The sequence below is a fragment of the Oncorhynchus mykiss genome, chromosome 10, assembly GCF_057628025.1.
Source record: "Oncorhynchus mykiss isolate SJ-2025 chromosome 10, ASM5762802v1, whole genome shotgun sequence".
Lineage (NCBI taxonomy): Eukaryota > Metazoa > Chordata > Actinopteri > Salmoniformes > Salmonidae > Oncorhynchus > Oncorhynchus mykiss.
This window is the reverse complement of record NC_143031.1, coordinates 77,717,501-77,731,332: the sequence shown is the minus strand read 5'-3', so window position 1 is coordinate 77,731,332 and position 13,832 is coordinate 77,717,501. Positions and strand designations below refer to the sequence as shown.

At 50.0% G+C, this 13,832-nt stretch overlaps 1 protein-coding gene across 1 annotated transcript in view; it reads right to left on the bottom strand.

Moving 5' to 3' along the window:
• Window positions 1–3,964, bottom strand: part of LOC110497205 (neuronal acetylcholine receptor subunit alpha-7) — an 83,054-nt gene extending 79,090 nt beyond the window's left edge. Inside the window, exon 1 of the mRNA XM_090188033.1 lies at window positions 3,770–3,964. Within this exon, the coding sequence (XP_090044159.1) occupies window positions 3,770–3,839 (70 nt within the window). The 5' untranslated portion in view covers window positions 3,840–3,964. The remainder of the gene's footprint in view (window positions 1–3,769) is intronic.
• Between the last annotated feature and the right edge of the window lie 9,868 nt (window positions 3,965–13,832).

Sequence of the window (13,832 nt, the reverse complement as noted above, 5' to 3'; positions counted from 1 at the left end):
CTAGTGAGTGTGTTGGTAGAGTCCAGTGAGTGTGTGGGTAGAGTCTAGTGAGTGTGTGGGTAGAGTCTAGTGAGTGTGTGGGTAGAGTCTAGTGAGTGTGTGGGTAGAGTCCAGTGAGTGTGTGGGTAGAGTCTAGTGAGTGTGTGGGTAGAGTCTAGTGAGTGTGTTGGTAGAGTCCAGTGAGTGTGTGGGTAGAGTCTAGTGAGTGTGTGGGTAGAGTCTAGTGAGTGTGTTGGTAGAGTCTAGTGAGTGTGTGGGTAGAGTCTAGTGAGTGTGTGGGTACAGTCTAGTGGGTGTGTGGGTAGAGTCTAGTGAGTGTGAGGGTAGAGTCCAGTGAGTGTGTGGGTAGAGTCCAGTGAGTGTGTGGGTAGAGTCTAGTGAGTGTGTGGGTAGAGTCTAGTGAGTGTGTGGGTAGAGTCTAGTGAGTGTGTTGGTAGTCTAGTGACTGTGTGGGTAGAGTCTAGTGAGTGTGTGGGTAGAGTCTAGTGAGTGTGTGGGTAGAGTCTAGTGAGTGTGTGGGTACAGTCTAGTGGGTGTGTGGGTAGAGTCTAGTGAGTGTGTGGGTAGAGTCCAGTGAGTGTGTGGGTAGAGTCCAGTGAGTGTGTGGGTAGAGTCTAGTGAGTGTGTGGGTAGAGTCTAGTGAGTGTGTGGGTAGAGTCTAGTGAGTGTGTGGGTAGAGTCTAGTGAGTGTGTGGGTAGAGTCTAGTGAGTGTGTGGGTAGAGTCTAGTGAGTGTGTGGGTAGAGTCTAGTGAGTGTGTGGGTAGAGTCTAGTGAGTGTGTGGGTAGAGTCTAGTGAGTGTGTGGGTACAGTCTAGTGAGTGTGTGGGTAGAGTCTAGTGAGTGTGTGGGTAGAGTCTAGTGAGTGTGTGGGTAGAGTCTAGTGAGTGTGTGGGTACAGTCTAGTGGGTGTGTGGGTAGAGTCTAGTGAGTGTGAGGGTAGAGTCCAGTGAGTGTGTGGGTAGAGTCCAGTGAGTGTGTGGGTAGAGTCTAGTGAGTGTGTGGGTAGAGTCTAGTGAGTGTGTGGGTAGAGTCTAGTGAGTGTGTGGGTAGAGTCTAGTGAGTGTGTGGGTAGAGTCTAGTGAGTGTGTGGGTAGAGTCTAGTGAGTGTGTTGGTAGTCTAGTGAGTGTGTGGGTAGAGTCTAGTGAGTGTGTGGGTAGAGTCTAGTGAGTGTGTGGGTAGAGTCTAGTGAGTGTGTGGGTAGAGTCTAGTGAGTGTGTGGGTAGAGTCTAGTGGGTGTGTGGGTAGAGTCTAGTGAGTGTGTGGGTAGAGTCCAGTGAGTGTGTGGGTAGAGTCCAGTGAGTGTGTGGGTAGAGTCTAGTGAGTGTGTGGGTAGAGTCTAGTGAGTGTGTGGGTAGAGTCTAGTGAGTGTGTGGGTAGAGTCTAGTGAGTGTGTGGGTAGAGTCTAGTGAGTGTGTGGGTAGAGTCTAGTGAGTGTGTGGGTAGAGTCTAGTGAGTGTGTGGGTAGAGTCTAGTGAGTGTGTGGGTAGAGTCTAGTGAGTGTGTGGGTAGAGTCTAGTGAGTGTGTGGGTAGAGTCTAGTGAGTGTGTGCTTAGAGTCTAGTGAGTGTGTGGGTAGAGTCTAGTGAGTGTGTGGGTACAGTCTAGTGAGTGTGTGGGTAGAGTCTAGTGAGTGTGTGGGTAGAGTCTAGTGGGTGTGTGGGTAGAGTCTAGTGGGTGTGTGGGTAGAGTCTAGTGAGTGTGTGGGTAGAGTCCAGTGAGTGTGTGGGTAGAGTCTAGTGGGTGTGTGGGTAGAGTCTAGTGGGTGTGTGGGTAGAGTCTAGTGAGTGTGTGGGTAGAGTCTAGTGGGTGTGTGGGTAGAGTCTAGTGAGTGTGTGGGTAGAGTCTAGTCAGTGTGTGGGTAGAGTCTAGTGAGTGTGAGGGTAGAGTCTAGTCAGTGTGTGGGTAGAGTCTAGTCAGTGTGTGGGTAGAGTCTAGTGAGTGTGTGGGTAGAGTCTAGTGAGTGTGTGGGTAGAGTCTAGTGAGTGTGTGGGTAGAGTCTAGAGAGTGTGTTGGTAGAGTCTAGTGGGTGTGTTGGTAGAGTCTAGTGGGTGTGTTGGTAGAGTCTAGTGAGTGTGTGGGTAGAGTCTAGTGAGTGTGTGGGTAGAGTCTAGTGAGTGTGTGGGTAGAGTCTAGTGAGTGTGTGGGTAGAGTCTAGTGAGTGTGTGGGTAGAGTCTAGTGAGTGTGTTGGTAGAGTCCAGTGAGTGTGTGGGTAGAGTCTAGTGAGTGTGTGGGTAGAGTCTAGTGAGTGTGTGGGTAGAGTCTAGTGAGTGTGTGGGTAGAGTCTAGTGAGTGTGTGGGTAGAGTCTAGTGAGTGTGTGGGTAGAGTCTAGTGAGTGTGTTGGTAGAGTCCAGTGAGTGTGTGGGTAGAGTCTAGTGAGTGTGTGGGTAGAGTCTAGTGAGTGTGTGGGTAGAGTCTAGTGAGTGTGTGGGTAGAGTCCAGTGAGTGTGTGGGTAGAGTCTAGTGAGTGTGTGGGTAGAGTCTAGTGAGTGTGTTGGTAGAGTCCAGTGAGTGTGTGGGTAGAGTCTAGTGAGTGTGTGGGTAGAGTCTAGTGAGTGTGTTGGTAGAGTCTAGTGAGTGTGTGGGTAGAGTCCAGTGAGTGTGTGGGTAGAGTCCAGTGAGTGTGTGGGTAGAGTCTAGTGAGTGTGCATATAGTCAGTGTAAGGAGAGTCAGTGCCAAAAAAAACAGTCAATGCAAATAGTCCTGGTGGTGATTTGATTCACTGTTCATCAGTATTATGTTTTGGGGGTAGAACATTTTCAGGTGCCTAATATGTCCCAAATGGTACCATATTCCCTATATAGTGCACTACTTTAGACCAGAGCCCTATTCCCTATATAGTCCACTACTTTAGACCAGAGCCCTATTCCCTATATAGTGCATTACCTTAAACCAGAGCCCCATTCCCTATATAGTGCACTACTTTAGACCAGAGCCCTATTCCCTATATAGTTCACTAGTTTAGACCAGAGCCTTATTCCCTATATAGTGCACTACTTTAGACCAGAGCATATTGGGACTGACCCAGCCTAGGTAGGGAAGGGAGTGTAAAATAAATCTAAATAAATCGAATGAACCCAAATGGATCAATTAAAAGGCCTACATGAAAAATGAAATGTAGCCCTATGGTCTAAACATAATGTTGAATGCTTCATCGCCCTCTCTCGATCCCGGACCTATTGGCGTGGATTCCCCAGTCCAGTATTCCCAGATGATCGTGCTCTGGCTGAGGTAAAGGATATTGCTCCCTCTCGGGATTTTGGTTTTAGCGCGTGCCTGTGCCTCCCCGCCCCAGCTCCTTCAGACATACACAACAGATGTTACCGGAGTATTAAGGAGGTCATGGTGCCGGACACACACACACACACGCACACGCACACACACCAACGAGGAAGGATCGTGAGATGGATAGCCTTCATTATCATAACATCTGTGTAACTCATTTCTACACGTTTCGCAATTCGGGATACATCTCTGGATCATGTCAATACCATTGTTTTTCCACTTTTTTTTCATTACGTTCCATTATTTTCTTTCCCTTAAAAGTATTACCATACAATTAAATAATCTACAAGTATCCTATTTATTTGGTTTATGTATTTATTTTATAGTGCAAAAAATGGCATAGGCAAATGGAATGACCAGTTATTGATGTAAACATCACGATACCGATGGGTGTTTAATTTTAATCTCTCGAAACACTTCTATGCACTGACAGTTGTTTCTTTCTGCGTAAAATATGTTAAATATTTACATGCGCCTACTTACCTTTAAAGCAGAACGCCGTCCACAGGTAAACAGCGGTACATACATATCCAAAACACTTCCGATGACGCATCGTACTTGTGGAATTAGAATCCGTCGTCTGCGCGCAGAGATCAAACTTCGGCTCGAGGAGGACGCTGCGACTCTTCTTACAGATGCTGGATGTACCTTTGACGCGCGCTCTCTCTCACTCTCTCTCTCTCTCTCTCTCTCTCTCTCGCGTTGTTAGAGAGCGCAATGAAAGTGGAAATCTATTTAGCGTTTGTAAACTGTCACAACTTCACTAAACTCAAACGCAGAAACACGAATTATTATCTCTCATTCGTTGTCTTTTCTCATTCTATCCCTTTCACTCTCTATTTATTAGTAAGGAACGCCGGACGCGGGGATAAACATTTGCTCCACAGGTCAGGCAATTCACCTCGTTTCCAATCACGGTGGACAGGTGGACAAGCACCGTTCTCCAGTCAGCTGATACTGGATGACACAACCAGCTGTGCCAGTGCATGCCAGTGTGCCCTCTTGGTAAATCGGTCGCGTTCCGCTGCTCAAACGTTGCACGGCGTCAACCAGTGCCACGTCATCAGCGGTGTCATCAACTGACAGATTGCTATAACATACGATGTGGTTAACTAATACTTGAAATGCCGATCCAGCCGTTTTAAAACATGGCTTGTGCCAGGAACGCGCCCATTGGTCACAACAACAGGGGGGCTTTGTTTATTGGTTGCTTTGAATCCCCATTATCTTCAGCCGAAGCAGCAGGTACAGTAGTCTTCCTGGGGTCCACATAAAAACAGTAAACATGACGAGTAACAAAAAGACTAATACACTGACAAGGACAGTCACACAAATATAAAATACAACGATATACAAACGATACAACAACCCAAAAGTCCAATCAGTTTTCCGCGTTAATTCAACATCACATTTTATTTTTTAGGTGAAATAAAATCAAATGTTATTTTATTGGTCAAGTACACATATTTATCACATCTTTATAACATATTTAGATGTTATTGCAGGTCTAGTGAAATGCTTGTGTTCCTAGCTCCAACAGTGCAGTAGTATCTAACATTTCACAACATACACAAATCGAAAAGTAAAAGAATGGAATTAAAAAATATGAATATTAGGACGAGCAATGTTGGTGTGGCATTAACTAAAATACTTAAGCAATAAGGCCCGAGGGGCCAATATGGCCAATATACCACGGCTAAGGGATGTTCTTAGCCTCGAATGCAGAATGCCTGGATACAGCCCTTAGCCGTGGTATATTGGTCATATACCACAAACCCCCAAGGTGCCTTACTGCTGTTATAAACTGGTTACCTAAGTAATTATAGAAGGAAAAACAAATGTTTTGTCATACCCGTGGTATACGGTCTGATATACCACGGCTGTCAGCCAATCAGCATTCAGGGTTCAAACCACCCAGTTTATAAAGTAGAATAGAATACAGTATATACAAATGAGTAAAGTAGTGTGTAAACGTTATTAAAGTGACTAGTGTTCCATTATTAAATTGACCAGTAATTCCATGTCTATGTATATAGGGCAGCAGCCTCTAAGGTGCAGGGTTGAGTAACCGGGTGGGAGCCGGCTAGTGATGGTTATTTAACAGGGTTGAGTAACCGGGTGGGAGCCGGCTAGTGATGGTTATATAACAGGGTTGAGTAACCGGGTGGGAGCCGGCTAGTGATGGTTATTTAACAGGGTTGAGTAACCGGGTGGGAGCCGGCTAGTGATGGTTATTTAACAGGGTTGAGTAACCGGGTGGGAGCCGGCTAGTGATGGTTATTAACAGGGTTGAGTAACCGGGTGGGAGCCGGCTAGTGATGGTTATTTAACAGGGTTGAGTTACCGGGTGGGAGCCGGCTAGTGATGGTTATTTAACAGGGTTGAGTAACCGGGTGGGAGCCGGCTAGTGATGGTTATTTAACAGGGTTGAGTAACCGGGTGGTAGCCGGCTAGTGATGGTTATATAACAGGGTTGAGTAACCGGGTGGGAGCCGGCTAGTGATGGTTATATAACAGGGTTGAGTAACCGGGTGGGAGCCGGCTAGTGATGGTTATTTAACAGGGTTGAGTAACCGGGTGGGAGCCGGCTAGTGATGGTTATTTAACAGGGTTGAGTAACCGGGTGGGAGCCGGCTAGTGATGGTTATTAACAGGGTTGAGTAACCGGGTGGGAGCCGGCTAGTGATGGTTATTTAACAGGGTTGAGTAACCGGGTGGGAGCCGGCTAGTGATGGTTATATAACAGGGTTGAGTAACCGGGTGGTAGCCGGCTAGTGATGGTTATTTAACAGGGTTGAGTAACCGGGTGGGAGCCGGCTAGTGATGGTTATTTAACAGGGTTGAGTAACCGGGTGGGAGCCGGCTAGTGATGGTTATTTAACAGGGTTGAGTAACCGGGTGGGAGCCGGCTAGTGATGGTTATTTAACAGGGTTGAGTAACCGGGTGGGAGCCGGCTAGTGATGGTTATTTAACAGGGTTGAGTAACCGGGTGGGAGCCGGCTAGTGATGGTTATATAACAGGGTTGAGTAACCGGGTGGTAGCCGGCTAGTGATGGTTATTTAACAGGGTTGAGTAACTGGGTGGGAGCCGGCTAGTGATGGTTATTTAACAGGGTTGAGTAACCGGGTGGGAGCCGGCTAGTGATGGTTATTTAACAGGGTTGAGTAACCGGGTGGGAGCCGGCTAGTGATGGTTATTTAACAGGGTTGAGTAACCGGGTGGGAGCCGGCTAGTGATGGTTATTTAACAGGGTTGAGTAACCGGGTGGGAGCCGGCTAGTGATGGTTATATAACAGGGTTGAGTAACTGGGTGGGAGCCGGCTAGTGATGGTTATTTAACAGGGTTGAGTAACCGGGTGGGAGCCGGCTAGTGATGGTTATATAACAGGGTTGAGTAACCGGGTGGGAGCCGGCTAGTGATGGTGATTTATCAGGGTTGAGTAACCGGGTGGGAGCCGGCTAGTGATGGTTATTTAACAGGGTTGAGTAAGCGGGTGGGAGCCGGCTAGTGATGGTTATTTAACAGGGTTGAGTAACCGGGTGGGAGCCGGCTAGTGATGGTTATTAACAGGGTTGAGTAACCGGGTGGGAGCCGGCTAGTGATGGTTATTTAACAGGGTTGAGTAACCGGGTGGGAGCCGGCTAGTGATGGTTATTAACAGGGTTGAGTAACCGGGTGGGAGCCGGCTAGTGATGGTTATATAACAGGGTTGAGTAACCGGGTGGGAGCCGGCTAGTGATGGTTATTTAACAGGGTTGAGTAACCGGGTGGGAGCCGGCTAGTGATGGTTATTTAACAGGGTTGAGTAACCGGGTGGGAGCCGGCTAGTGATGGTTATATAACAGGGTTGAGTAACTGGGTGGGAGCCGGCTAGTGATGGTTATTTAACAGGGTTGAGTAACCGGGTGGGAGCCGGCTAGTGATGGTTATATAACAGGGTTGAGTTACCGGGTGGGAGCCGGCTAGTGATGGTTATTTAACAGGGTTGAGTAACCGGGTGGGAGCCGGCTAGTGATGGTTATTTAACAGGGTTGAGTTATCGGGTGGGAGCCGGCTAGTGATGGTTTTTTAACAGGGTTGAGTAACCGGGTGGGAGCCGGCTAGTGATGGTTATATAACAGGGTTGAGTAACCGGGTGGGAGCCGGCTAGTGATGGTTATATAACAGGGTTGAGTAACCGGGTGGGAGCCGGCTAGTGATGGTTATATAACAGGGTTGAGTAACCGGGTGGGAGCCGGCTAGTGATGGTTATTTAACAGGGTTGAGTAACCGGGTGGTAGCCGGCTAGTGATGGTTATATAACAGGGTTGAGTAACCGGGTGGGAGCCGGCTAGTGATGGTTATTTAACAGGGTTGAGTAACCGGGTGGGAGCCGGCTAGTGATGGTTATTTAACAGGGTTGAGTAACCGGGTGGGAGCCGGCTAGTGATGGTGATTTATCAGGGTTGAGTAACCGGGTGGGAGCCGGCTAGTGATGGTTATTTAACAGGGTTGAGTAAGCGGGTGGGAGCCGGCTAGTGATGGTTATTTAACAGGGTTGAGTAACCGGGTGGGAGCCGGCTAGTGATGGTTATTAACAGGGTTGAGTAACCGGGTGGGAGCCGGCTAGTGATGGTTATTTAACAGGGTTGAGTAACCGGGTGGGAGCCGGCTAGTGATGGTTATTAACAGGGTTGAGTAACCGGGTGGGAGCCGGCTAGTGATGGTTATATAACAGGGTTGAGTAACCGGGTGGGAGCCGGCTAGTGATGGTTATTTAACAGGGTTGAGTAACCGGGTGGGAGCCGGCTAGTGATGGTTATTTAACAGGGTTGAGTAACCGGGTGGGAGCCAGCTAGTGATGGTTATATAACAGGGTTGAGTAACTGGGTGGGAGCCGGCTAGTGATGGTTATTTAACAGGGTTGAGTAACCGGGTGGGAGCCGGCTAGTGATGGTTATATAACAGGGTTGAGTTACCGGGTGGGAGCCGGCTAGTGATGGTTATTTAACAGGGTTGAGTAACCGGGTGGGAGCCGGCTAGTGATGGTTATTTAACAGGGTTGAGTTATCGGGTGGGAGCCGGCTAGTGATGGTTTTTTAACAGGGTTGAGTAACCGGGTGGGAGCCGGCTAGTGATGGTTATATAACAGGGTTGAGTAACCGGGTGGGAGCCGGCTAGTGATGGTTATATAACAGGGTTGAGTAACCGGGTGGGAGCCGGCTAGTGATGGTTATATAACAGGGTTGAGTAACCGGGTGGGAGCCGGCTAGTGATGGTTATTTAACAGGGTTGAGTAACCGGGTGGTAGCCGGCTAGTGATGGTTATATAACAGGGTTGAGTAACCGGGTGGGAGCCGGCTAGTGATGGTTATTTAACAGGGTTGAGTAACCGGGTGGGAGCCGGCTAGTGATGGTTATTTAACAGGTTTGAGTAACCGGGTGGGAGCCGGCTAGTGATGGTTATTTAACAGTCTCATGGCCTTGATAAAGAGGCTGTTTTTCAGTCTCTCGTTCCCAGCTTTGATGCACCTGTACTGACCTCTCCTTCTGGATGATAGCACAGTGAACAGACCGTGGCTCAGGTTGTTGATGTCTTTGATGATCTTTTTGGCCTTCCTGTGACATCAGGTGCTGTAGGTGTCCTGGAGGGCTGGCAGTGTCCCCCTGGTGATGTGTTGGGCAGACCTCACTACCCTCTGGAGAGCCCTGTGGTGGCGGTCGGTGCAGTTGTCGTACCAGGCGGTGATACAGCCTGACAGGATGCTCTCAATTGTGCATCTGTAAACATTTGTGAGGGTCTTAGGGGCCAAGTCAGATTTCTTCTGCCTCCTGATGTTGGTGTGGTTGGACCATTTCAGATTGTCAGCGATGTGGACGCCGAGGAACTTTAAGCTTTCCACCTTCTCCGCTGCAGCCCCATTGACGTGGATAGGGGCATGATCCCTCTGCTCTGATGATCCCTCTGATCCCTCTGCTATCTCCTGAAGTCCACGATCAGCTCCCTCGTGTTGTTGACGTTGAGGTTATTTTCCTGACACCACTCCGCCAGGGCCCTCACTTCCTCCCTGTAGGCTGTCTCGTCATTGTTGGTAATCAGGCCTACTACTGTTGTGTCATCTGCAAACTTGATGTTTGAGTTGGAGGCGTGCATGGCCACGCAGTCATGGGTGAACAGGGAGTACAGGAGGGGGCTGAGCACGCACCCTTGTGGGGCTCCAGTGTTGAGGTTTAGCGAAGTGGAGGTGTTGTTTCCTACCTTCACCACCTTGGGGCGGCCCATCAGAAAGCCCAGGACCCAGTTGCACAGGGCGGGGTTCAGATGAGCTTGGAGGGTAATATGTGTTGAAGGCTGAGCTATAGTCCATCAACAGCATTCTGACGTAGGTATTCCTCTTGTCCAGATGGGTTAGGGCAGTGTGCAGTGCGATTGCAATTGCATTGTCTGTGGATCTATTGGGGCGGTAAGCGAATTGAAGGGGGTCTAGGATGTCAGGTAAGGTAGAGGTGATATGATCCGTAACTAGCCTCTCAAAGCACTTCATGATGACGGAAGTGAATGCTGTGGGGCGAGAGTAATTTAGTTCAGTTAACTTTGCTTTCTTGTGTACAGGAATAAAGATATGGAAACAACGTTGATTCAACCAGTTTTTGCCCACTGGGTTTCTCCCTCTGTCTTTAAAAAAAATCTTCCCCTCAATTCCATATTCACCATCTCTCCATTCCTTCTATCTACCTTTCTATCCCCCCTCTCTCCCCTCTCTCCCTCCTCTCTCCCTCCTCTCTCCCCCTCCCCCCTCTCTCCCTTCCTCTCTCCCCCTCTCTCCCTCCTCTCTCCCCCTCCCCCCTCTCCCCTCTCTCCCCCTCCCCCCTCTCTCCCCCTCCCCCCTCTCTCCCTCTCTCCCCTCTCTCCCTCCTCTCTCCCCCTCCCCCTCTCTCCCTCTCTCCCCTCTCTCCCTCCTCTCTCCCCCTCCCCCCTCTCCCCTCTCTCCCCCTCCCCCCTCTCTCCCCCTCCACCCTCTCTCCCTCTCTCCCCTCTCTCCCTCCTCTCTCCCCTCCCCCCTCTCTCCCTCTCTCCTCTCTCTCCCCCTCTCTTCCCCCTCTCTCCCCTCTCTCCCTCCTCTCTCCCCCTCCCCCCTCTCTCCCTCTCTCCCCTCTCTCCAACCTCTCTTCCCCCTCTCTCCCCTCTCTCCCTCCTCTCTCCCCCTCCCTCCTCTCCCCCTCCTCCCCCTCCCCCTCCCCCCTCTCTCCCCCTCCCCCCTCTCTCCCCCTCCCCCCTCTCTCCCCCTCTCTCCCCTCTCTCCCTCCTCTCTCCCCCTCCCCCCTCTCTCCCTCTCTCCCCTCTCTCCCCCCTCTCTTCCCCCTCTCTCCCCTCTCTCCCTCCTCTCTCCCCCTCCCCTCCTCTCTCCCCCTCCCCCCTCTCTCCCTTCCTCTCCCCCTCCCCCTCTCCCCTCTCTCCTTCCTCTCTCCCCCTCACTCCTCTCTCCCCCTCCCCCCTCTCTCCCTCCCTCCCCTCCCCTCTCCCCTCTCTCCCCCTCCCCCCTCTCTCCCTTCCTCTCCCCCTCTCCCCTCTCTCCCCCTCTCCCCTCTCTCCCCCTCTCTCCCTCCTCTCTCCCCCTCCCCCCTCTCTCCCTTCCTCTCCCCCTCCCCCCTCTCCCCTCTCTCCCCCTCTCTTCCCCTCTCTCCTCCTCTCTCCCCCTTCCCCCTCTCTCCTCTCCCCCCCTCCCCCCTCTCTCCCCCTCCCTCCTCTCTCCCCCTCCCCCCTCTCTCCCTTCCTCTCCCCCTCCCCCTCTCCCCTCTCTCCTTCCTCTCTCCCCCTCCCTCCTCTCTCCCCCTCCCCCCTCTCTCCCTTCCTCTCCCCCTCCCCCTCTCCCCTCTCTCCCCCTCCCCCCTCTCTCCCTTCCTCTCCCCCTCTCCCCTCTCTCCCCCTCTCCCCTCTCTCCCCCTCTCTCCCTCCTCTCTCCCCCTCCCCCCTCTCTCCCTTCCTCTCCCCCTCCCCCCTCTCCCCTCTCTCCCCCTCTCTTCCCCCTCTCTCCCTCCTCTCTCTCCCTCCCCCCTCTCTCCTCTCCCCCCCTCCCCCCTCTCTCCCCCTCTCTCCCTCCTCCTCTCTCCCCCTTCCCCCTCTCTCCCTTCCTCTCTCTCCTCCCTTTCTTTCTGTTGTCTCAGTCTACATCCACAAGTATGGCACAAATGTCTCTCCTCATCAGCGGTACATTCATCCTCCTCTGCCTGTAAAAAGTGCACTGCTTCAGTTCTGTCTGGTCTCACCCTGCATGTACAAGCGGCTCGCCATCACCTAGCATCACATCAGCGCCCCCTCGGCTGGGCCGACGGAGGCTACATCCCATATTGTACCTTAATCCCTATGAAATGCACTTCATTTGACCAGGCACTATAGCGAATAAGGTTGCATTTGGGACTGAACTGAAGAGTTAAAGGAGAGATTTGAGGGCCGTTGGAGAGGACTTACAGTACGTGATGAGTTGGCTCATTATTAAGACTTGTATACCGGCCGCGTCCTCTTGAACTTTGTCCCCGTTAGGTCAGCAGATCGCTACATTATCGCAGTACAGCCAACCTTCTTCTTGACGTGGATTGTCTGGCTGTTGTTGTAGAAGTAGGGACATCTTCTAAGAAGTGGCCTGGATGGTTAATGACAAGCCTTTTCATTTAGATTTCAAGATCTCTTCAAACAACAGTTGAATCAGGGAAAATAAGGGAATTCCCTAAAATATCTGGACAGCGCAGGCCTCCCTTCAAAATAAAATGTTATCTCGATAGGATCAATGTTATGTGATAAATAAAGTATAAATGACTTTTTCAGGACCTCAAAAGACTTCACACAATCCACACAAAAGGCAAAATAGAGGAATGGAGGAAAGAAATGTATTATTCCAGCTCTGGAGAAGACCTCTTGGAGAGGAGGTCACCACAGCAGCCATGCAGACTGCAGACAGGGACACTGAAATGAGACTGACCTTGTTCACCCTGAAGACAGCCTTTCTGGACCATCTAATAGTATCACTTCTCTGCTGCCACCCACACCTGCTCGCGGGTATACAAGGTGTGTGTGTGCTACAGGCAGACAGATAAACAGAGTGACAGACAGACAGACAGACAGATAGAGTGACAGACAGACAGACAGACAGACAGACAGACAGACAGACAGACAGACAGACAGACAGACAGACAGACAGACATACAGACAATCAGGCAGGGAGACAGACAATCAGGCAGGGAGACGGACATGCAGACAGTCAGGCAGACAGAGAGACATACATGCAGACAGACAGACAGACAGACAAACAGAGCGACAGACAGACAAGCAGACAGACAGGCAGACAGTCAATCAGACAGACAGACAGACAGTCAGGCAGACAGAGAGGCAGATAGACAGGCAGACAGTCAATCAGACAGACAGACAGAGAGGCAGATAGACAGGCAGACAGTCAATCAGACAGACAGACAGACAGACAGACAGAGACACTCTGTCTTCCATATCTTCCTGTATCAGATCATGATTCTTTACCACAGGGGGATTGTTACTGTGGGTGACAGCCAACAAACTACATCCCAGCCTGAAACAACAGACTAACTGTCATATGTACATTCCTTCTCCAGGCCTGGTTATGTAGAACAGCGTTGCAGAGAGGTTGTTTATGAAATATCAATGAGTTTTGTGGGAAAGACTGAGGCGTCTGCCGCGTAATTATGGAAGAGGGGTTGACAGCTAGGAATATCTAGAGGTGCTGCTGAAAAATAACAACACACACACACACACACACCTGTCTCCCTGACTCAGATCTCCAGCATTAAACAGTAGGTTGATATCTGACTACTCAGACACAAGATGGAGTCCATCCCTCCTTCATATTAACATAACACACTTCAAATCATCAGTTAGTCCCACATTTTTGTTTATTTTACCAGGCAAGTCAGTTAAGAAAAAAATCTTATTTTCAATGACAGCCTAGGAACAGTGGGTTTACTGCCTGTTCAGGGGCAGATGCCAGATTTGTACCTTGGGGTTTGGGGTTTGAACTTGCAACCTTCCGGTTACTAGCCCAACGCTCTAACCACTAGGCTACCCTGCCGCACTCATTCAAAATGCTGAAGATAGTTTGGGGGAATGTTTTACTTTTACAATACTAACGTCTCAGTGTAATTATTATGACCCAAAGGTGATCAATGACTCGTTGAAATAGGAATACAGATAAGACACCATAGAAATAGACACCATAGAAATAGACATCATAGAAATAGCCACCATAGAAATAGACACCATAGAAATAGACACCATAGAAATAGACACCATAGAAATAGACACCATAGAAATAGACATCATAGAAATAGACACCATAGAAATAGACACCATAGAAATAGTCACCATAGAAATAGCCATCATAGAAATAGACACCATAGAAATAGACACCATAGTAATGTGCCACTGTCCGTCCCACCTTTACTAAGCGATAAATGGACAGACTCCTTACCTTTGTCTTTGCTGCTCTCTGCTGGTCAAAATCTGAAAAAGTGCTAACTGTGGCCCTCTTGTGGTGAGAAA